The 25184-nt window shown below is 46.9% G+C and overlaps 1 protein-coding gene and 1 non-coding gene across 3 annotated transcripts; one reads left to right on the forward strand and one right to left on the reverse strand.

The window, feature by feature from the left end:
• The first annotated feature begins 654 nt into the window (after positions 1–654).
• On the forward strand, positions 655–24605 carry LOC135804841 (uncharacterized). 2 transcript variants are annotated; one of them, XM_065318802.1, is made up of 15 exons: positions 655–967; positions 3039–3763; positions 4087–4317; positions 8604–8779; positions 15715–15773; positions 16288–16377; positions 16742–16899; positions 17326–17850; positions 18157–18248; positions 18613–18685; positions 19065–19228; positions 19426–19531; positions 22862–22930; positions 23546–23616; positions 23886–24605. In XM_065318802.1, the coding sequence occupies exons 2-15, from the start codon at positions 3113–3115 to the stop codon at positions 24196–24198; spliced, it is 2778 nt and encodes a 925-aa protein (XP_065174874.1). In that variant the 5' UTR covers positions 655–967; positions 3039–3112; the 3' UTR covers positions 24199–24605. The 2 variants fall into 2 exon arrangements, with proteins under 2 accessions (XP_065174874.1, XP_065174873.1); XM_065318801.1 differs by having other exon boundaries at positions 656–967; positions 23543–23616.
• On the reverse strand, positions 20860–20979 carry LOC135807244 (U4atac minor spliceosomal RNA). Its single transcript, XR_010551533.1, has one exon. It is a non-coding gene; the product is annotated as a U4atac minor spliceosomal RNA (small nuclear RNA).
• Positions 24606–25184: the final 579 nt, after the last annotated feature.

Consider the following 25184-nt stretch of genomic DNA (forward strand, 5'->3'; position numbering starts at 1 on the left):
AGTACAGTGCTGGCAACTGAAATTTGATCCCCTAGGCGGCGCGCCGCCCAGGCCAGGGGGTCGGATTTCAGTTGCCAGCACTGTAGTAGTGTAGTACAATCATGTACTAGCTAGTGCTAGTGCAAGTGTTGCTCAGATCATGTCGTCATGACTCGAGTCGTGAGGTAGGACATACGGGAATTTCGCTACACATACCGGTATATGTCTCGAGCGGCGTTTCCGGTCCCCAGGCCATGGTGCCTGGCTTGGCCGAGCGCCAGCGCAGCTTGTGCCATGGCCAGCGGCCCAGCGCCAGTTGTGGCCAGGGAGTACTCCCTGGTTGTGGCTGTGCTGGTTGCTCTGATCTGAGCTCAACTATTTTCGCGTACGGGAAAGTCATCGCGCGACAGTCGCGCGATGGCTTTCCCGTACGCGACATGAAGTATGAGCACGCAGCTACATGTAGCTCGCAGTATGATGTGCACATACGTAGATCTACGTGCATGCACGTGCGCACCGCGAGTACTACATGTAAATAAAAAATAAAAAAAATAAAAAAGGAGAATACTAAAAACCGTTTTTTAGTACTCCCTGATTTGTACCGTCGACATGTCAAGTGTCATCCTTTCACTTTTTTACAGCTGCTGCTGTACTACAGAGTGTAGCCGATGATAGCCATAGGCTAGTGTAGAAAGTCACTGTGTGTGAACAGATAACTCGGCAAGAAGAAATACGCTGTGCCTGTGCAAATGTGTGCAATGGTGTCGCCCCCTCTTGATCTAGCTAGTAGAATGCAGTAGCAGTAGTATGTTTCATGCAATCCTTACTGACTTTTTTCAACAATAAAGGTTATGTCCTTTGATTTACGATTGATGCTATCCGGATAATAACGATCTGCATCTGGTCACATTCAAATAATTCAAAGCCTATCACTTACCCAGTACTCTAGTCCATGGCGATGTTGAACCCTGCAGCCTGTGATGGATTGGTAAGTAAAAGAATGGACTCAAATTGATTGTTTCCGGTATAGCCAAACTGGCGCGTGGTGGCCAGCTATTGTGCTGTAGCTAGCTAGCTGCAATATCAAGAATGCGAAGTGTGATCAGATAAGTTCTTTCCTGAAATCATTCCAACATTCCACGGACACGTATTTTGTAAAAATCTTAATGTCAAGCTGCCCCATGTGCTGCATGCAAGTGTTTCGCAACGCAGACTTCGGACGTTCACATTGGTTCAGGGACCCTCATGAAAAACAAAGAACTACGGTACATTGTAAAGAACACGAAACCCCGGCACGCGGCTATCAAGTCTCTAGTATTGGTCTTTTGGTGTCGATTTCACTAACTACTGAGGGGGGGGGGGGGGGCTACACGAGAAAAATAAGCCCAAGGCTTGTGCTGGCCTCTGGCTTATTTATTTAGACTCCAGGTGGGAGACTGCAAGTTAAGTAGTACTGCGTGCATTTTATTTTCAAATCGCACACAAACACCATGGTAAGTATTCGTGAACGATAAATTTGGACCAAGAAGTGTCTGATCACGTCCTTGCTGCCTTTCCAGTTTTCACTTCTTTCCCCGAGAAGGTGAAGGTAATATCTGGACAGAAGCCAAAAGCAGGAACTAAAAAATGCGCGATCGCCCTGCCCACGACTCTGCACTATCCATGACGAAATACTCGCAGGTTCAAGAGGCAAAATTGCGAAACAGAACATTTCGCAAAAAAAACCATATTCTGTGTTTCCACAAGAAGATAAGCCTTGAGCGTATGATATGCGCGGGGTCTTGGTGTAGGGCTAGTTCAGCCTGAGTGAACTGAGCAAGCCTGCCACATCATGTAAGCTTGCACCTAAAACTAATGAGTGACTTATCTAGGAGGGCTTACCGTAAGCCCAGGGCGACTAAGCTTGGGCTTGCCGTAAAGTACCACCAGAGCGCACCGTCTCACGAGAGCGCCCCGTCTCACGAGAGCGCCCCGTCTCACGAGAGCGCCCCCACCTTGATTTTACGGCCAGGGAAATGAAAACCGTATGGCAGAGTGCAAAGAATTGTGTACGGTGTGAGAAGCTTAGTGTACAGAAAAACCTGTCGAAGCGACCACTCGGATAAGGCGACCACCTGTCCCAGAAGACCACTGCAGCCAGGACCAGGGGATGCTTTTTCCAGTCAAATGGCACTGGATAAGGAGACCACCTGGTTACAGAGAGCACACTTTGAAAGTCCCTAGAGCAGTCGTCTTAGACAGCTGTTTCACTGTACTAAGGACTAAGGTCACACTAAATACTAGTAAATAGGTTTTTGTGTGGAGCTTCTCTTCTCCGACCTTACTCTTCAACTCAGCGTCAAGAAGATGTGCTGTGCGCGTGCTTTTATGTGTGGTTGCGGGGGGGGGGGGGGGGGGGGGGAGGAGGATGCCAACACTTGAATTCACTCCTTTACTCATGTCTATGCACTCATATGGTGCAGTGGTATGTGCAGCGATTTCCAATCGATAGGTTGCGGGTTCGATTCCCGACGATTATGGTCACACACGTCTTTCTTCTCTTTCTCAGACTTCACCTGACTGTTCTTTCATTCTCCTGGGTGGTTACCAACAGCCAGTGCATGCCGGAGTATGTGGTGTGATGTATGTGCGTGAAAAAAAATGAAAAAGACCAAAAAGTAGGGATTCACTGGCCAAAAAAAGCCACTTCATAGCTGTGTGGTGTAGACCAGGCTGAATAGTGGCGGTCAATTCTTCAGCCTTGCAAGCTGTTGAATGGTGGAATCCCAGCACAAGCTGTTATGGCTTCTGCTGTAGCATCGCTATCATCGCCTCTGGCGATGGGCGTCCAATGGTCTATGCACTCCTGAAGCCTCTAAACTGTCCTTCAGGATGTGCAGGTGACATGTAAATTGGGGTACAATCAATATTTGATTGTATTGATGGGGGATAACATTACGAGCTGCTTCCCGGCAATCAAAGTTCACGATTTCAGTGGTGTGCATTACTGTTCTCGCTCATAGTCAGGAGTGTAACTAGTGTGTCACATTGTGTGCCATGGATGATGTTCTTCTCTGCAGGGAAATGCGACTTGAAATGTGCTTGTCCAGCCACGGGACCTCCCCTCAGTAGTACGACGACCCCTGCGTGCGGAATGGATGAACACCCATCACCGGGCAGCGATGAGAATGCCGGTCAAAACGCCGTGCCCAGGAGGAAGCTGGCGAAAGTTGTACGCCCAACAGACCACCAGGGCCTCGGCATGATCGATGAGGACGCTGAGCTGATCATTGAAGATGAATCAGAGCTGGATACCCCGATGCCAATGTCTAGTAGCAGTGACAATGCTAGTGGCCATGATCCAAGTGATAGTTTGCGTACAGAAAGCACTGACAAAGCTAGTGCACCACCCAGTTCCCTCGGATCTCCAACAGGTGGCTGCAATGAAGACAGCTCAGAGCTGGGAATGCTAGATCTATCCGCTGTTTGTGAGCGCCTTGAAGCTTTGCAAACTGCGAGGGAGTCCACCTCCGAAGCTAGTCAAGTGCCTGATGGCAATGCAGCAGAGATAGCTGCTATGGCTGTTGTTGACGAGGACGAGGCTGTGGAGAGTAGCGAACTTGAGGCATCCGTTGGCAGCTTGGGTTCGTGGAGTGACAGTGATGATGACACTTTGCTCGCTCTTGTTCGCAAGAATGTGGTTGTGACGCCGGAAGGGTATGACCAGGCTCTCCTGGACGTGATGTCGGTCATGTCTGACACAAACGTACCAAGCTTGCTTCAGTACCGCCGCGAGACTCAAGAGGTACGTGCTTAGCTGACGGTCAAGTTGTGATAGCTGCGCAATGTATCTATCGTGTGAGGATGTCGTTCTAGGTTTCTAACTATCGTTTCATGTTTGCATGTGTTTTCAGAAGTTCTCAGGTTCTTGTTAGGCTTGAACACCTTTCATGCATGCACATGCTGAATTTAGCTTTGTGTTGATTGGATTTGGATCGCCTGAAGGCGAGAAGGAGAATTGTCCAGCCCTGACAGCATTCACCTACGTCTAGTTGCTGGAAGGTGTAAGTGTAGCTGAGGTGAACTGATCCGCTATCGGCCTTCCCTGCTTGCTTTTCTATATTGTAGATCAACGAGGTTGTCCCTCCTCCCGAGCCCATTGAGAAGCGCTTCAATTTCGTCTATGACGAGAAGTTGAAGTGCTACATCTTGCCGCCGGTCAAGAACAAAGCCAACCTGACCTGTGATTTTTGCGGCCAGCTGCAATTTGGACCGAAGGAGCTGGTGGCCAACCGGCCCGTTGTCAGGGGCCAGAAACTCCCAGCTCCCAGCACGGAAGAGATTGATCAACTTCAAGGCGTATGTATATTTTCCCTACTGTCTTACAGATCTCTCAGTGCCCAGTGGTGTTTGTGAAGGGGAAGTATACCCTAAAATAAAATTTTCACCAGTTGTAGTCTTCGGGGTGCTGAGTCGAATGGTCTTGGTCCGAGGAAGCTGAGACGCTCCCTTCCTCCTTTATTCCCAATTGAACTCGCGCACTTCCACTGAAACTGGGTGACTGCGCCCTACTAGATGGGGTTTTGTATTCAAAAAGTCACTTAAGCTGAGTCGACTGGTTTTGGTCCGAAAAGGCTGCGATGCAGCGTTCGGCCCTTATTTCCAATCGAACACGGGTGAGTAAGCAATCACGTGCATACACTAGTCACCTGGTAACCGTGCCTGCACGATACCACTTTTACAGCGATCCGGCCTGTCACTCGAGTTTAACCTTGGTTTGAAAGTTGTAGCCTTCAGGCAAGGTGACCACTGACCAGGCGACTGGTGTACAGATGAGCATGTGACCGCTTACTCACCCGTGTTTGATTGGGAATATGGGCCGAACGCTGCATCGCAGCCTTTTCGGACCAAAACCAGTTGACTCAGCGTCAACATATGGACCAATCGCCGTCATCCGTGCTTTCATAAGAACGAAACGGCGCTTGTAGTGACTTTTGCATACAAAACTACAACTGGTGAAAATTTGATTTTTAGGGTATACTTCCCCTTTAACTATTCTAGTGTGTAGTATACGCATGCATCAAAGATATCTCGCACAACCAGCCAAGAAGACATTATTATCTTTATTGGACATTTCCTTTCCTTCTTATCGAAATACTGTAATAAGGTGAGAAACTGCATCAGTCAACGAGGTGTATTAAATGAGAGATAAAGAAAAAACAAAATAATGTCAAGGTGAGATTGTCAGCAGTAGCAATACTTACAGCGATAGACGCAAAAAAAAGCCCAAGGAGAATGCAGGAGAACACACCACACCTCAAGAACTCTTCGTGACACATTCACGACTGATAGGGCCAAACAACTGTAAAGCCAACACGTTCTCTTTCTGCACACATTAATATTTTTTGTTAAATGTTATTATTGGCGACTAGGGTGTGTATTTGTTCGCGAGTATCCACGCAAACACACACATCCAATCCAATAAGGCACTTCGCGAGTATCCACGCAAACACACACATCCAATCCAGTAAGGCACTTGTCATATGGTTTCCGAACGTTTCCGTTCCCTTCCTTTCCTTTCCCTTCCTTGATGAGAAGGAAACGAAAACCTTCGGATACTATAGGACAAGTGCCTTGGGGTTGTTGTGAACGTTTTTTTTGTCATCACTGAAATGAACTTCGTTCACTCCGTGCTCAGACCCCCTCCCCTCCCTCTGAAATGAACGCATCTTGCTAGGCTGGACGACAAAAATCACATGCATGTACATGTACAGTGTACAGTATTGATCGACTAGCCATTTTGGCTCGCCCCATAAAGAATGATGTTCGTTTCAGAGATGACAAAAAGCTGTTGCGACGACCCCTTATTTGACTGGATGTGTCTGTTTGCATGCATACTTGCGAACTACCATAAAATCCTGCTAGAGTGCCCCTACCTCCGCGGCCCTTCGAGTAGGTCCAGGTGGGGAGGGGCGGATGGGCGAGTCCTACTTGCCGCATTCGGTACTACATAAAAGTACTCACCCTGCGAAAACTGTGCATGCGACTCGTAGACCCTTCGAGTAGGTCCAGGTGGGGAGTGGCGGATGGGCGAGTCCTACGTGCCGCATTCGGTACTACATAAAAGTACTCACCCTGCGAAAACTGTGCGTGCGACTCGTACACCCACCAAAGGTCAAGAGCAGGAGTTGTACAGACCCATCAAAACCCACGTTTGTGCGGCCCCTGGTCAAGAGGGTGTGTCATACAATATACTACAAAAATGTAGTAGTTAAAATTGAAAGTGATAGATGCACCGGCGAAACTGGCATGCCGGAAGTTGATCCTCCAGAGGCGTTGCTGTCTCTAACAGAGAGTCAATGTCATCCACCGCCTCCGACTCCGGCTTCAGCAAGTCGTCTATGTTTAAGATGGACTCCACCTCTGCATCGGTGAACAGGGGAGCAGAGATACTACGTGGACCGTCCACTGGTGCTTCGATCTTTTTCCCATCCAGGATGTCTGACATTGACCTCTGCCATGCCACCGTTGGTCGAGAATAGCTCGAGAGTCTCCGGGCATTTCGGTGGCCTGTCACTGCCATAATGTGGCGCTCCTCCACACCTCGTGCCGACAGCATGGAAACTACAGTGGCCCGCAAGCAATGGTTCGTGTAAGTAGTTGTTAAATCTGCCACTCTGGGTATATCTTGCATCATCCCGGTTAGGGTGGTCTTGCCCAAAGGGGCAGTGCAGAACCATACCGCGTCTCGTGTAGCGTAGTTAGGCCGTGCTCTCTGGAATAATCTATTGCAGTCTGGGTGCAGATGCTTTATCATCATCATCATCATCTTGATGCTGATTATTTGTTCTTGATCAGTGATCCGGCCAGCTCCGGCGTCACGTCGTGGCGCTCCTTTGCCACCCTGGTAGTTTTTCGTGGCAAGGTCGGCAGGCAAACGCACAAATTCACCCTGCTCGTCTTGACACATTTCTATGTCGTCTTTCATAATCCGTTCCTGCACTTCACGTCCGCGAAGACCAAGGTGGAGCGTCAGGCAAAATCACACGTGCAGAGCAAGATCAACAGCAGACTTGTGAGTGTTGAAGTACTGCCGTATCTTGCCGAGATCTATGTCGGAGACTGGCTCCTTGTGTAAAACTGGGGCGCAATGTCCATCACGCTTGTTCTTTTTTAGAACTGCGTCCAGCACGTTGTTTGACTTCTCAAACTCTGGATCCGTGAAAACGTTGAACTGGCGCTCGTGTTGTTGCAGTTGCCTCTGCACTGCACTTCGAAACCCGTAGTAGCCTGGCTCTTGGTACTTCTTGCCATCTTTCCGCTTCATTGATGCATAGCATTGGCATAGCACATCGTTTAGCTCTTCCCTCGTGCATTTCCGTAGATCACAGGTGATGTTCAGCGATTTCAGATTCTCATCAAACATTCGCATCCACGATGCTGTTGTCTCTTTTGTTGATTTGGGCACACGTGCCGCCAACAATTCCTCGATCTCTTTGTCACTGACCGCAGGGAATCTTTTTGCAGATGGCTCCATATTAGCAATCTTGTAGGTACAAAAAGGTAATAATAATGACAGTTCGCATATCACTCATTGCATGAGGTCACCGCATCTGTTGACAATTTCGAGCCACGCAGCTCTATTAGAAGCAGATTGCACAGCATCCAGAAGCGAGAGATTAATGCATTGTAAGTCTTTCTTGACGACGTCGATCCATCTCAGACGTGGTCGTACGAAAGGTAGCTACACGGCAAACGAGGTAAGGTCAAGCTAATCACAAGCGGTAACTACACGTCCAAAAAGGTAAGGTCAAGCTAACCGCAACTGTGCCAGGAATGGACGGTGGCGACTGGCTGCGCAGGCGTGGGCATGCGCAGTCAGTCCCGCCGTACAAACCTGGTGCAGCTGCGATTGGCTATAAGAGCTCACGTGAACAAGCTTTATTTGCAACGAATTTGGCCAAGGCCTTTTATCGCTCAATAAAGCCTACCACGTGAGCAGTGCTGATTGGCTGTACCCTAGGAAACCGTACGACACGGTACGCTAAAACCTGAAAGACCCATCAAAACCCAGGATTTGTGCGACCCCTGGTCAAGAGGGTGTGAACTATTGCGTACATTTCCATTGGGGTCGACCTCGCGTCTACAGTGCGATACAGCATCACACTTCACAGTCATACGAGGATTCTCACTTCCCTGACAAGAAATCAGAGAGGGGCGCATGGGAGAGACGGGGCGCTCTGGCGGGATTTTACGGTAATAGGGAGTTTCCGCCACACGGTAAAACGTACCAAAGTACGTGTAGAAACCTCGTCGCGGTACGGGATCAGGTCTCCGTGTGAAAACTGAGCACACAGAGTACATGTGGCGGGAAGTTAGAGCATGCTACGCACAGCAGAACCGGCGCTACGTACGAAAAATCCGTGTCAACCTTCACTGCAGTTGACACGAAGTTTGGTACGTAGTTCCGTGTAGCAGAATCTCTCTAATACTTACCTTCATTTGGAAATTATTATCCGCCTCCAACCTCTATTATTTATTGCAAGATAAAATACAAATTTTAAACTCTTCACCACCATCGTCAGGACTAAAGAAATGTACATGTAAATCACAAGCTGTGTGCTATGTGCTATGCGTCTCTACAGAGGGGTGAGTACTGTTGCCAGCAGTATTTTCACATGTGCAAGGTCATGCTTTTGCGATGGATGGATGAGAATGAGAAGGCCTCCAAGCTGGCTCCTGTGCTGATCGACATCGCTCCATCCAGCCACTACGGATCGAAGGAAGCCCGCAAGGCAGCCAAACGCCGCATGATTGACAAGTAAGGATCCGTCACCCAGTGGTGGTGGGGGGGGGGGGGGGGGTGTCTCAACTCTTGCATCCAGTGCGCATCATCTGCTGCAATGATGGTTACCCGCCAAGCACATGCCTGTTCAAGTGTCTTGTTTGCAGAGAAAAAAACCCTGCCAACCCTAATCTGGGGCAGGGCTGCTCAGATCAAAATTTGATGGATCCAGACTCGACCAATCGATCACAGCCTACAGTCCATTCATAAAAAGATGAGCGCTGGCTCTACATCTGGCATGGCGAGCTCCCGTATTTGGTGATTTTTCGTGATTTTATCTCACACGGTGCAGTGCCGCGAAATTTGAATCTTGAAAAAGGGTCCAAAAAGGTACATACTTGAATATTCTGTAACATGGAAATTGTGGGCACAAGTTATGCGATCGAGTCCACCAACTAAACCAGATTTTGAATAGTCAGACGTGCACAATCTAGCATAAAACTGACAAGGAGTACTGAGACATTCCACGGCATGAATCTGGTTTAGTTGGTGGACTCGATCGCATAACTTGTGCCCACAATTTCCATGTTACACATTTTTTCCTTGGCTCACCATCTGAGTACTCGAATATTCGATCGGAGAAAATCAGAGTACTCGAACTCGGGACATCAGTGCCAACTTTCACCCCTAAAAAATTGTCAGAAACCTCCAATTTTGACCCATTTATGGCCAAAAGCTAGGGTGTCATCTTTTTATGATTGAACTGTGATGATCCCTGGACAAGTTGACAGTGAAAAATGAAAAAAATATAAAAAATCATGCGGCGCACGTTCGGGCGCTCCGCGTTCTCCGTGAAATGAAAAAGTATATAATCACACATGGTATGGAGGGCATGATGGCTGATTCATGCCCTAGTACGTAGCCCGAGGTCGTGCACCGTAGCCCAAGGGCCGCAGGCCCGCGGGCTACGGTGCACGACCGAGGGCTACGCACGCGGGCATGCAATCAGCCATCATGCCCGATCTGTACCATGTGTGTATGTATGCGTTATCCCATGAGTACGAGGGGGGTACGTAAAGAATATCTCATGAGTACGAGGATGATACCGGCGAATATCAATCCCGACTGCGAAGCAGAAGGGATTGATATGAGGGTACGGTATCACCCGAGCTACGAGGGTGATACTCTACTTATCACATATGACCCTACACACCATGTGTACCGTACTTCGTGCTCTTACTTCTACACAACTACATTCCCACATCGCACTGTCTAATATAAAATAAACCGAGTTTAGTTTGAACTTAGGTAAAGCATAGGGTAGGAAGGAAAAGTATAGAGGAGTGGAAATAGAAGAGTTGATTGAAATGGGAGTATTGTAAATTGTAAATGGAACACTGCATTGCAGAAACGAGCCAACTTCAGCGCAGTTCCTTCACATCGTTCACAGTTGCCAGAGAATATGAATTTTGCGCTATTCTCCGACGTCACCGTGGATGAAATGGTAGTGACAGAAGCTGACGGGGGAGGTGCCTGAGGCTCTTCCAAGGCCTGCAGTTCCTCCGGAGTCGCGCACTGCAGTGCTTCATCAATGGCGTCTACGTCCAACAGGTGAGCAGTTTTCAACTTGTCATGCTCGCTTGGCTGCAAGTACGAGTCTAGGCTTTGGGCATTCCGATGGCCGGAAGTACGCATGATGGTAGGCACTCACATTTTGCTTAGCCAAGGTCGTAATGGCGGTGGTGTGCACACTGTGGTTGGTGTAGGTCTGGCTTCGTCGCGCTGTTTCGCTCATCTTCTTCATCATGCCATCGATTTTGTTTTTACCAAACACTTGGCCTGTGTACCATTCTGAATCCTCTGGCTGGTAATGTTTACATGGTATCTGAAAGAGTCGCTTGGACTTACAGACAACTTTGAAGTGAGGAGTAGGACGGCTTCCGCCTGCCAGTCGGACACTATCATCCCATCAGACACCGTGTCCTTTCCTTTAATGCCGCCTTGCTGGTTCTTCCCATAGGTTTGGCCGTATACCAAACAGGGTCTTTGGGATCATATCTCAAGAACGGTTGCTGGAACAGCCGATTGCACTTTTGTGGTAGTTTGGATATCAGCATCTTCACGGCAGTGACTTGATGAAGATCAGTGATGCGGCCATCCGAAACAACATCGGCAGACTGATGGTTCTTCTGTATGTAACTGGTTGTCAATCGAAAGTATGATCTGCCTTGTCCATCTCGCTCTTCCTTCCGTGCTATATGCCGGGGGGGGGGGGGGGGGGGGGGGCGCTATGCCAGAACGTCTGGGGTCAAAGGTGGTACGAAGTGTGTACTGTGCTATACAGCGGGGAATATTGGAGGGGAATATCGTGCTATATTCCCCGCTGAGGAAGGCTGCTGATTGGCTGAAACAGGGATTTTGTACCGTACTATGGGATAAGTATAGAATAAACACCGATGTCGTAGTGTTTATGTATAGAATAAACACCGATGTCATAGTGTTTATGGGAATATAAACACTGCTATAAAAACCGAGGCGCAGCCGAGGTTTTTATAGCAGTGTTTATATTCCCATAAACACAAGACAGATGTGTTTATTCTATTTATACATGCCACGTGCCTAGTTGTAGAGACTGCACCCCAAAAAGGGTATCTGTACCATCCTTTAGTTTCAAATACACCACAAAAGGAGCGACAACAAGTTTGGCATCACAGACTTTATTCGCCTTCTTACAGTCATTTTGTGATATTAATTGTGAAAGAGGCACCGGACAAGTTGGCTCCAGCCATGTTGATAATTATCGGCTTGGGAGGATCTGCAGACTGGGCAGTGCTCATTGGCAGTGGCAGAAGTTCGTCATCCAGTGACGCGAAAACTTCCTCGACTTCGGCAGAAGACAATTCCGGCAAACCAGGAATGATTAGCTCCTCATTTGGACTAACTTGCTGAGGTGGCTGACTGATCGTCGAGGGGCTTAACTGCTGGTCAAGCACTGATGCCATTCCTCTTTGTTGATTCGACGATGGCCTGCTATAGCTGGTCAAACTCTGGGCATTCCGATGTCCGGTGATGGCCATTATGCTGCGATTCAAAACACCTTGGTGAGTAAGAGTTGTTATAACAGTTGCACGTAGACAATGGTTGGTGTAAGTGAAGTTTTGTGTCGGCTTTCTCGCGTATATCCTTTAGCATAAGGTTTCTCCTTTTGCAATATGTCTCTCTTCTCTGCGTGCGTGTTATGGATCATGCGTACTACCTGTAGTTTCCTTCTTGCCATTCAGTTTATGGATTTTACCGTACGTTCATATACTGCGCGGCAAGCAGGAAACCGCAGGTAGTGCGCATACTCCTCCATAGTACGTGCGTACTAGAGGGTCATTCATAATGGGTACGGTGCTTCTCTGATTGGTCTAATCCTAGCAACGACCTGCCAACAGGCACATGACATGAACACAGCTTCCGCAACCACTAGCTCAGCCCAAACAGCAGGTGCTGCAGCAGGAGCGGACCCAAGAATACAACTTTGGCTGGGTTTACATGAGGCGTTTCAACCCGCCATGTACACAAAACGAATGGCGCGTTTACATGACGCATTGCGCTTGACCCGGGTTGAAATTTCGCCGGGGGGGGGGGGGGGGGAGAGAGTTGAAATCAACCCGGGGCTAGAAAATCGTACGAACGTACTTCTGTGCGTATCTCGCGCCAGGTTTGAATAGCACTGCACATGCAAATTTTGCGCGAAAGTATTCACGTGACCAAGAGTACATAACCCCCCAGAGTGTGCAACTCCACTATGGGTGCTGTCCCGACAGAATTTCAAGTTGACGTCATTTTGATGATGCAATGCACGAATGCACGGATACGCGGATTATCAGACGAATCCGGAACCTGTGGTTGACCGAAGCCGATCGATCCTGTACAAATTATTGCAAAGAAAAACGTGTGATGCGTTGACACCCGTACACATGTTGTAAATCACTGGTGCAAGGAGCATTGCGTCATAAATAATGACGTCAACTTGAAATTCTGTCGGGACAGCAGGGTATGTGGGAGTTGCACACTCTTGGGGGGGTTATGTACTCTTGACGTGACCATACAGGACTCTAGAAGTGGACTTTTGGCAGCATATCAGTATTTGACCCGGGTCAACTGTCTTCATGTAAACGCTCACCTATTTTGTCTATCGTACAGACTTTCAACCCGGGCTGAACTCAAAATGTCTCATGTAAAACACAGCCTTTGTACATTAGGGACCTTTCGCACCACGCATACGGATACGAAACGAATGCTGATTTTGATTTCGTCACCTGGGTTTGAGGATTCGTCAGAGTCCCTGCAGAGAACTCGTTTTCACGAATGGAAGCCTCTTCATTCGTGGCGCGCTCCGAATCCGCCAGGTACTAGGTACACATTTTTCCCCTTGATTCCATCATCCATGCACGTGTGTGTAAACAGGCGTACGCCAAGCTACCGGTCGTATTCGTAGTTGCCATGACGACTTGCGAAACCTGAATCTGTTTTCAACGAAACGAGGACGAGCCGAATCAAACTTTCGTTTCGCATTTGATTCGCAGCAGATGCGAAAGGTCCCTATTCTCCCACAGTGATCTACAATAATGAATACAACTGTGTACCCTCCCAAACCGCATACAACTGTGCACAGCACACTGAACTGTGTACACCAGAGAGTATTGAAAAACGGTAATCTTGCACTCCAGTCCAGGATGGCCAATATGGGTACCCCGGGTGCAGCAGTGCAGTACAGCAGTTCAGTGCAGCAGTGCAACGTTACAATAGTGCAAAACAGCAGTGGAGTAGTATGGTGCAGCAGTGCAGTAGTACTAGTACAGCAGTGCAGTAGTGCAGCATGCAGCAGTGCAGCTGTTCTCGCTGCATGCAGCAGTGCAGCGGCGCAGTAGTTATTCATTGCCTAATTTGGGTTGTCTTTTTACTTTGGCTCTCACATCATGACTTCACACATTGGGATGTTTGCATCATTTTCCCGCCATTCATTTTTTTAGCGGGATAAGATATAATAGCAGGAAATTTTCGGACGGAAATATTTTCGGACAAAGCCGATTTTCGACCTTTCGTACGGATTTTATTTTCGTACAGTGCTGAATGCAAATGCACGTGTTCGCATGTATAGTGTACATAACTTCACAGGGACAAATTTTAGAACGGAATTAATTTTAGTACAAAAGAGGCTGTGTACGAAATCGTACGATAATAAATACCTTCCGAAAATTTCCTGCTATACAGTAGATCACCCCATCGGTAAATACTGAGTAATAATATTACTGGGCCAAAGGCACAGAGGAAAATATGACTCATACGGTATGAAGAGGGTGTGCAGGCAAAGTTTTGGTTTACATAAAATTACGTCATACTGACCCATGCCTCCAGTAGTAAAAAAAACTTCCGGCACAAATGAGGCATGTTCGATGCCCCGAACTCGCTGCTCGTACTTCCAGCGCGTATCCTTCTCCTGACTTACGTAGGCCAAAATGGGCCGCGGTCAGCTAAAACATGTCAACATGTCTTTGGGGTTTCATAATTATTTTGAGACATGACGGAATGAAGAATTGTTTCTTTCGAGTGCATTCACCCTGTTGTTCACTCATCAACCAGTGGCAAGATAGCGTCTTGTTAAACTTCATTGTCAGACTTGTTTGACGGTCTACAGTCCATTTCAAAACTATAGACGCGTACCTAGGCAAAAACCGTTATGCCAGCATCTATACCACATAAAATCTGTGATCACTTCGTGCATAATTTTTTCCAAATTGGGCGTCTGTTATCCAATCGCTTAGAAACTATATGAGAGTAATTGTGGAGCGGTCCTGAGCAATATTCCGAAAACTATTCTCAAAAGGTTCCAGCCAAATTTGAAATATTTCAAAAACCCTACGCGTCTATAGTTTTGAAATGGACTGTAGTTTAGAGGCAGCTGGTGAGGCAAAGTGACAATTTTCTGGAATAAAAATTTGAAAATTTCGCTCTAAGACATGTTTTAGCTGGCTGTGGCCCATGAAATGCACAAGTAGAACATTATTTGGAAAAATATCATGCCTGACCTGGGAGAAATGCATTATGCATTTGTAACCTATTGGACGCCACAGAAACGTGTGACCTCTAAAGACGTGCTCACACCACATCCAAGCGACAGCACGACACAGAACCGTGGTGGTCGTGTTCACACAACGTCTAAAAACATGTTGCGTTCTCAAATTTCTTGACCTTCGGACTTCTTTTGCATTTCAAGTTCAAATTGAGCGAGTTTTTTGCACTCTTATTTTATGATAACCGCAATCAATAAGACAAGCAGAATCCACATTAATTTGTGTATACTTTATTCATGCAATGTAAAACGGTGGAGACAATGTGCAATAAAATGATGAAAATAGGAAGAAATAGTGTAAAGAAAAAAATCCTTCTTCTTTTATGGATCTTTTTTTATGAAAGCTCAAACCTCCATCACTAATGGGTGGCTGATCTGTTCTTCTTCACAAGGGCCAGTTTTTTCCTCGTCTGGGTGCCAGACTACTTCAAAATGTCCGCCCGGTGGTGACGCCCGATTTCTTTCGAAACACATTTCGCGTCCATGTCTTTTTCTCCTATATTTTTCATTATTGACCTTTTTTATCGGTTGACAACAGATTCATATCGACCACCAAACACATCGCGAGTATTACATTTGTTACAATGATGGTGAGGATGATGATTAGTATGATTGCCCGTAAAAGAGGCTTTTTGATAATGATAGCGATGAAGGCGAAGATGAAGACAGCAACAACAACAACAACAACAACAACAACAACAACAACCACAACAACAGCAGCAGCAACAGCAGCAGCAACAGCAGCAGCAATGATGGTGGTGTTCCTGCTAACGTATTCGGACTTCAGATTTTGGTGGACATGTACCGATATGCACATTCTTCTTGTGGTGTTTGTGGTGTTTTATTTTAGGCTCATCATGCGCGAACACATGCGAAAGGGGAAAACTGGACCAGTTAGCTTTTATGCTTGTGAGTTAGCCCTGTTTCTATTGTCATGACAGAAAGAGAGTGAAATGATGCAATCCTATCTCTGGGAATCTCGTAGCTTTAGGCAGTGGGGAGCAGTAGCACTGTGTTCCCATTGTGCTGCATTTGTTTGTATGTGAATGACTTTTCGGACTATTTCCGAACCGAGCCTGCGTGCTTTACGTACTCGCAGTGCCTTGCAGCTTCTAGGCGTACGCACATTGTGACGCAAACTGTGGTCCTACAGTATGTACTGCTGCGATTGACTGTTGCACTTGAATGATATATGTGAGTTGCAAATCTTTGATCTGCATTGTTCGTGGTCACCATAGTATTGGTTTTTGGGCCAGCAGCTATCACAGTTTTGTTCTCTTTGCTTATGGCCATTGCCAGTGGATGCAAGTTGAGCAAGTAGTCCGCCATTGCAACTGTTATTGTTCTGTAGCATGTCTGTAGCATGTCTGAGCAGTTCCTTGCCATGTTGCGTATCTGTTTGTTCTTGCCTTTGCTGTTGCAGTGAAGAAAGGGAAGACTGTGTCATTCTCCCTGGCCGGTCAAGCACGCTCGCCGAAAGGCTGGGTTATGGCTGACGCGGACCCTGAGAAGAGTACGTCCCGCTAGTCCTCCGTTCATTGGTCCGCAATGTCGCTGCTTGAACTTTCACATTTCGCAGTTTGATCTGTTTCTTACATTGCTGACTGTTGATCGTTGCCCTCTACAAATGGAGTTGTGTATAGCAACGGGTACCGGTGCATTTAGGTATCTGGTCCAGCTGCGGAATACAATCAGGCAGACATTTCTTTTGCATTGTGAGAGCTGTGAAACATGTACGTTCCCACCTTGGCCGATGAAGTATACATGTACAGTGCAGCACCTTTGTGGTTCCGTGTTTTCGCTTTCTAGATGTTTAGAAGGTCCGACTAAGGTGTGTGTGTCTGTGTATGTGTGCGCCGCGCGCTGTGTGTATACAGAAGCAGCCAGGTCTGACCGCAGAAGGTCGTATTCCGATACTCTGGGTGGGTCACTTCTGATCTTGCCAAGCTTGAAGCATGAAGATCAGGATCAGCAGGAGAATCCACGGCGAAAAGCAAGCGCTCAGCCCGCACCGGAGACTGCAAGCGAATTACCAGTATGTGGCATTCTTAGTATCTTCCTTTTTCTTTCTTTTTTCTCTTTTTTAGATCTCAGTTTTTTACTTTTTGGTGTTTGTGTACTGTATATCAATAACCTGAGCCTCTGAGGCCTAAATATTACATGTACTTGCTGCTGACATTTGTGCTCGTAGAAAACAGTATGACAGTGCATATGGACAGGAACCGTACAGGCTGTAATGCAGCAAAAAGGGCATTGGCGCTCGGAGGCCTGCAAAGAGTGTTCAGTTCGCACAATACTGTTGTTGTGCATGTGACCTTAGTGTGCTGAGTTGTATTGCACGGCTGTGTGTGCGTGTGTGTGTGTGTGTGTGTGTGTGTGTGTGTGTGTGTGTGTGCGCGCGCGCATGCGTGTGTGTGTGTGTGTGTGTTGTGTGTGTCGTGTGTGTGCACCTCTTTTGTAGGTCTTGCCATCAATTCACGCCCCTACTCTCACCAGTGTGGCACAAGGCATGGTGCCGACGGCGTCAGCGCGACAGAAGTCTGCTGTCAAGCGCAAGCTGGGAGTCGCGACTGGCGTTGATCAGCCACATGACCTGGGAGCACGGGCTATGGCGAAGCTACCAACGATTGAACGTGATGGCCAGGTCCGAACCTCTCCTGTGTCCGTCGCTTCAGTTGATCCGAGTGTGGACTCGAGAGAAAGCGAGCGGCGGACTAATCCCCTGTGTCAAGTGGACACCAGTACCGAGGCTACACCGTCCATGCTATCCCTGGTCAGCACGCAAAGCGAACGAATGCGACGCAACACTACCTCTGCGATCCCTAGTCAGAATGTGCTTGGCCTTGAGCATTCGCGTCACCTGAGCCTTGCCCTGCCACCCAGTGAACCCATTGCATTGCCACGGTTACCGAAGAATCGCCTAGTAGCTGCCGCTAGTGGTGCAGTTGCACCGTTATCTCTTCTCACGGACATGCTACACGGCAAGGTACTACAATGACATAATTACTCGGTTTGCACTGTTGCTGCTGCTGCTGCTGCTGTGTATTTGTACTTTAGAATGTATATCAGCTAGAGTCCATAACCAAGAGTGTGCAAGTGTGAACAAGCATTACATAACCTGTCTGCATCACACCCTACACTCGAAATCCTGCAAGCTCTTATACCAGCACACCAGCTTCTGCTTGATTCGTGTTAGTCCAGCCACCAGTATTAGGCATTTGTATTCATAGCACATGCCACTTGTCCTTGCAGTCACTCATCTCTACTTCTCCTTTCCTGTACTGCCATTCAGCTGTCACGTGACTATCCTAAGCCATTCATCCGTCACTACAACTCGGGAGAGTTATTCGCTGCGCGGTTCTCTGATGGAACTAGCTGCTGCTTGTATCCTTCCACTAGATGCCGATTGCCATGTCATCTTGCCCCCCCCCCCTCTCTCTCTCTCTCTCTCTCTCCTTCTCCCTCTGCCTCTCTCTCTCTCTCCTTCTCCCTCTGCCTCTCTCTCTCTCTCCTTCTCCCTCTGCCTCTCTCTCTCTCTCTCTCTCTCCTACTTTGTTCTCTTCCGTCTGAGACAGTTGTGTGTAGAAGTGCTCCTTTTTTAAAAGTGCTTGGTACGTGGCGGTATGTCGAGTGGTCAGCTTGTTTTCTTCTTCCTTCTCTTCGACCAGATTCAATGGGAATTGGTATTACTGAGTGGGATGTTGTATACGGAGTTGAATACAGTACTTCCTTAGCTTCTACATATCAGCTATCCGAATGGCAGTATAGCTGTGTACACGTCTTTCTCTAAAGATGGTGGTATGAGCACATATGCCTACGAGGCCAGTACCCACCCTGTGATGCCTTCCTTGTGTGTGTGTGGGGGGGGGGGGGGCACTGCACATAAGTGTGCTTGCCTGGGTGAATGGGTGACTGGGCGGGTCAGTGCGTGGATGGGTGAAGCTCGTGTGAATGTGTTCCTTTTCTTGCCGAAAGATAGCAGAACTGACCTTCTGTTAATTAACTTAATCTTCAATCCAATGCCCTTTTAGCCTAGGCCCATTGATATTTTTTTCGCGCACGAGTGCATCATTACTGACTCGTAAAGTTACTGAGTACATCAAGTATTAGTTCTTCTCTTGTACGACTAGCAATTCATGTACTTGTTCCTTGCTGTTAACCTGTACCTGCTATTTTCTTTGTGCCTTGTTTTCAATGTAGCCCTGTTTGAGCGGTCAATGTGATGATCCGACCATGTTGGCTATGTTTTGCCCCTCCATCTTTCACGGGTGTTGCTACACCCCGAGTGGGAGTATCCGCGTCTTGCTCGATCGCACGGGAGGCGTTGTCTTTGATCAAGCCAATCAAGGAAGGCAGAGGCGGTGGTGAGTCGGCATTGGTTGGGGGGCTATGCTGTGGACTGTTGAAGGAACCGGTTTTAGATGAAATCGAATCTGGTGTAGCACTTGCAATTGGCATGATTGCACGCACCCTTGCGCCCATGTGCAATGTACATGTGCAAGCATGATACTTAGCTTGCTGTATTCTCACGAGTTCTGTGACCTGTCTCTCTTGCATTCAGGTCGTGGCTCCTGCCCCGGCATGTATCACCAATGAGCCATGCTCCAGCCTTCCAGCCCATCTGCCTGGCATTGAGCAATCACGTGTCACTGCGCTGTGTCCGACATGTAAGTATGAGTATGTGTGCCAACAATGCTACCATCCACCTCCGTTACTACTCTAGGCTGCAGCTTAGCAGAAGCAGCCGACTAGCAGTGATACACCCTTGCCATTACAAGCAATCTCCTCCCGTTGGTGGTCGCGGGAAACATACCGGTAATGGCATTACCGACCCAGACTGATACGAAAACTACCGGACAACACCTAAGTATTTGCCTTAGCAACTCACGCTGCATACATGGTGCCCATTAGAAAATCCACACATGAAGTCATTCGCATAACCTCCATACAGGCATTGCAACGTACAGGAATCAGTATACACTTCTGCTACGTTCTAATAATTATTACAATGTTTAGATGCTCCGTAGCTACTTTGTTATATGCAAGCTGCAATGTATGCTAGCAAGTTGGAAAAGATTTCAAGAAAAAGCAACATGGGCCTCAACCAGCGAAAACAGCCCTTAGGGTCAAATTTTTCAAAATTCCTTTTTGGTTAGAAATTTGTTGAAACACATCTATCTACTGAAGGACCTCAGCCAAGAAAAAGTTCAATATTCCGATTCAAAACGGGTGTATACACCAATATACAAGATGTACTCCAAATTGGTGCAATGTATGTATACGATGTATGTGTACAATAAATATTCAGCATTTTTAGGTGGGTAGGCAGCTTGAATACCTTTGAAATAGCGCAGTATTGCCAGTAAGCAGCTAGAATGACAAAGAATAGCGGAAGAGTGCGGAGACATGATCGACTTATTTGCAGCTGCATCCTGCGTGGAGTCGTTCCGCAATGTCTTCCATTTCTTCCTGCGCAGGTGACGACACGACGTCGCTGCCGTCACTAGCCCCAGACTCAGATTTATCTCAGGTGATGACTCCTCATCTTCCGACTCTGACGAGTCATCGACCACCTTGAGCCGCAACGCAGCAGGAGATGACGGCTGCGATTCCGCCTCGCTGTCGACATCGATGTCGGAACCAAAGAACGTCTCATCCTCACTCTGAACTTCAGCGGCTACTTCAGCATCCACTCCCCACCAGGCTGGAGCTAGCTGTACACAATGACTGCCGCGTGTGCTCTGCAAACAGCTCTGGCGTCCGCAGCCATCGCAACAAGATCAAGGAACACTCGAGTCGCCACTCGACACCACTTCAACTAACTTCAAATAAATCCAAGCAAGGAGATCAAGAAGAACTCGTAAACAGCGCGATCAAAAAATCGTTGAACGTCACAAATCGACATTTTTCTTGAAAAAATTACGAAACCTCTAAGGGTCGTTTTCGCTGATTGCGGCTCACATCATCTTCCTTTTCATTTCAACTTTGATAAGGGGTTTCCAAAAATTGACCCGCTTGTGTTGACAAGCGACTCGAATAGTTGTAATCAGGGTGTTAGCACATTGCCCTCACTTTTCGTTCCTTGGACAATATACTCAACCTCGATAAGGACGCTGCCTCCATAACTGGCTGGCCATGTCTAATACAGGAAATCTATGTTCAGTGCCATTGATTTCGTAAATTGCACACTTACTCAAAAACAACTGTGATTCTCAGAGATGCAACTCTATGCTAATCGGGCCGTTTCCCGATGTACTGGCTAGCCTAGTTGCTTTTCGGTGTATCTGCGCCGTTGACCTCGTACCCAGTCATCGCTGTATTGGAATTCCTTTCGTATTTTGGTATGTCTGGAGTGTTTCAGTTTGAATGGGAGTACTTCAGCTGTACTGTAAATTAGTGTCGTGATCGGCATCATTCTCATGAAAATGGTTCTGGACAGAGCGATTCTGGCTCTTGTTGCCATGGCAACAACCATGGTTACGCTTGATATGGTGCTGCTGTATATGATCATGATCCTTGGAGCGCAGGACTGTGGAACATACAATATTGTCTAACCGTTTAGCACCTTCTCTATCACTACTTTAAGTATCTATGCGTGCATGCAAGAGTTCACAAACAGAATACCGTATTATCTCTAATATAAGCACAGTCTCCAATAATAGCACGTCTCCAATATTAGAACACCTTGGGTCGGCATTCAAAAAATAAAGTGGTCAGTCTCCATTATAAGCACACTGTCTATCGGTACCTGGTAAAAATGCACGTACCGTATTATCTCTAAAATGCAGTACCGGCGGAAAAAAAACCCTGAAATGTGTGTGTCTGACATGAATTTGGCATGGCAACATGCCTCTGAAATGAGGTTGAAATAATAATGGAACAGTCTCCAATAAAGGAACGTCTCCATTAATAGCACGGGGCGGAGGTACATTGAAAAAATTAAAGGACCGTGCTTATATTAGAGATAACACGGTATGCAACTCAGCTTGTTTGGCCCATAGCAGTATTGTTTTTGTTATTAAAATTAAAGGATACAACCAAAGAAACTGAAGTTAAGTACTGTAAATAGAAAGGCGTTAGAAATAACATCAAGATGCAGGTTGCCTGCAAACGATTCAAGTATAATGAAGCTGCGTGAAGCGTCCTTCAAGATTTAAAAAAAATTGATCAAGATACAAGTGCACTAAAACCACTAGAGGAAACGCGAAAAGGTAACAAGATTACGTAACCAAAGGTGAGAAGGCACTGAACGAAGTGTCAACCTACGAATACAACTTCAGTGCAACAACGTGCTCTTTCTGCTTACAACTTTTTTTAAGCTTGTAAGCAGAAAGAGCACGTTGTTGCACTGAAGTTGTATTCGTAGGTTGACACTTCGTTCAGTGCCTTCTCACCTTTGGTTACGTAATCTTGTTACCTTTTTGCGTTTCCGCTAGTGGTTTTAGTGCACTTGTATCTTGATGGTATTTCTAACACCTTTCTATTTGAACTCGGAACGTCTCAGTACTCCTTGTCAGTTTTGTGCCATTTTGTCGCACTCGCTGACTGTATAAGATCTGGTTACGTTGGTGGACAGTTTGTCATAACTCGTAACATTTTGTCCTTTTCCTTTCTTCACCTTTCTATTTTATTAAAATTCATGTCGATTTTTCGGACATCGTGATTCATACCGTCCGTACGAGGTGGCGTGCAGTACAAGTCCATGGTCGCGTTAGCTTTTTTTCATGGTCAGGTTTCACACCTGCTAAACTTTTGCTACAATAAAAAGCTACAGCAGGGGGAGAAAAAGTTTTAAAAAATTCCAACAGCCGAACACGAACTCGCGATTAAGGTCGGCACTTTGCATGTGCTTTGTATGACATGCGTCATGCGTTCTGAAAAAAAGTTTACCTCGACACAAAAATGTCAGCCGTGGACCAGACCAGCTACGGCATAGCACACTCTGGCTTATGTGCTTGTGTGTTTGTGTTTGTGGATACATTTGTGTGTGCTTGCAGAACAACATTGTTATCATCTTCTCACATGGTGCATTCTCCATGCGCTTTCCGATTACCTTTGACATACCAGTAAGGACTAGGGCCACGGTGAATTCAATTGCAGTATTTGTTTGTTTCCAGGGCTGGAGCGAACAGTGTGCAAAACGAACGAAACATAGTTTTCGTGCTCTTACATCATTCGAAGCACGCACACAGATTACTACTCCAGTGAAGAGTGCTCAACACTGCCAGACATGGTCATGCTGCATGGGTTTGAAACAGGCAAGCATGTCTCCACACTCACATAGCTATCAGCACACGCTGTCGAATGAAAAAATAGAGTTTGAGCATTCTCCACATAACAGTTAGTCGGGCCTCATCAGAGCCAACAGCTGAGAATTTCTCCTGCCACTTAGATACTTTTAAGCGGGTGTTGAGTGAACGGGTTTTTTAATGTGTTATGCCTGTCTGAGTCAGCTGTTTCAACTGCTCCAGTGAATCTGAAATCTGGATTGACCAACGTACCCTTACTCGCTATGCAGTTATCTTGTGAACGCTCTGTTGATAACATTGTTGTTGAAGCTGTTTTTGGCGAAAGCTGCAGCCTCAATGTCGCCATTGTCTTCCTACTCGCGTATACTGCTTTGATTCGTATGTCTGACACTGCATGTTTTCTGTCACAACACAATGTTATTGCTACAGCAGCAGGGCACTGGCAAGGAATCCCCGGGTATGGGTGTGCATGGCGACTTGAAAGATACCAAGACCAAGATTACGTAAGTAGCGCAATGAGACTACACTGGTTGGGCCTTGCTGTACTTGTATTTTCAGCATGTACTGTTGTGGTTGATAAATATGGTGGTAAAGACACACCTGGCAATATGGCGGTAAACACACTGTTGTGGAGTTGGATTAATCTTCCACTCATCCTGAATGTACTCCGAAGTAGTTGATTAGGCCTGTGGAGTTTGGTGTACCTTTTCTCCGTTGTATTTCTTTGTCACAAGAAACACGGCTAACCAGCAGTGTTTTCCTTTCTGTTCAGGTCTCTCTTGCGGAAGATGAACACCATTGAGAACTATGGCGGTACTGCTCGACGCTGGGCCGAGCCAGAATCCAAAGCGAAGACTCCATTCCGTCCAACTGCTTCCACGGCTACAGCTGCCCCACAGGAAGATCCGGCTGGTGCCGCAGGCAGTAGACCAGCTCCCACTGCTGATAGTGCTGCCAGGAGTGGGAATAGGGACCAACTGGATAAGCAGTTGGCGCACGGACAGCATGGCTTTGCCACTGTGACAGTCAGCAAGGGACGCAAAAGAACTGCGCCGGGGAAATTGCAAAAGAAGCAAGTGTGGTAGTGCCGTCATGTTTGCACGATACTTCTGGGGTTTTCCTCCTGCTGGAAACTATTTGTTTTCATTCCTAAAATGTGCTATTCTTCAGCAATATCTATGTGCAATTGGAAATTTCTTTGCATGCTACAAGAATCTGGTATATTTTGTTATATTATCCTATATGGCTATTTTTACCCACTGTGCCCTTGATCATCTCGTCAACTATTCACATACAGTGTATATTTCAAGGTCAGCTACTACAAATCATTTTTTATGAAGTCTGGACATGGTAGTCTAAACCAGCTGGCCTGGAGACAGTCCTTTTAGTTTGCGAATGTTATCCAATTCAAATTAGGCACTTCGAAGTATGTATTGCTGTTCGGATCATTGTCAAAAAATCAGGAACACCTGCAATCCTGTCCTAAAGTGTAGATTGTTGCACAGGGATGAGTGCATACGGCTGCTGCGTGTACTGCGTGTACTGCATCTACATGTACATGTATAGTAGTATCAAGAGTAGATAAAATCTCTTGCTAGTATCCTGCTTTTATCCTGTGTTTATTAATAAAGATCGTGTCGTTCCTACGGATGTGGAAAACTCCAAAGTTAGAAAAGTTAGTTACTTTTTGTTTGGCTGGATGTAAAACTCAGGAGCTTCACTGGGCCACCTAACCCGCACCGCATTGCGCTCTTCACCGACCCATGCACCTGTATCACAGCCTGCAGGGCCTATAGGGAATGGGGTTGTAGGGAGCCAGATACTGTAAAGTGAGAAACTTTCGCTAGAGATTAAATTTCGCTATTTTCGCGACCATCACATATTCGCGAATATAAATCGCCGCAAACCTCTCTGTACATTGATTGCAGACAGTACAAGATCCGGCTGAGGAGATAGAATCGCAAAAGTTTCTCATCGTGAACCAGCTCAATTTATGAAAACGCTAAATTTGCGCGCCGCGAAAGTTTGTCGCTTTAGCCGCCGGATAAGTGACATGGTTGTTAGTGGCGAT

This window comes from Sycon ciliatum, chromosome 1 (assembly GCF_964019385.1).
Source record: "Sycon ciliatum chromosome 1, ocSycCili1.1, whole genome shotgun sequence".
Taxonomy (NCBI): domain Eukaryota; kingdom Metazoa; phylum Porifera; class Calcarea; order Leucosolenida; family Sycettidae; genus Sycon; species Sycon ciliatum.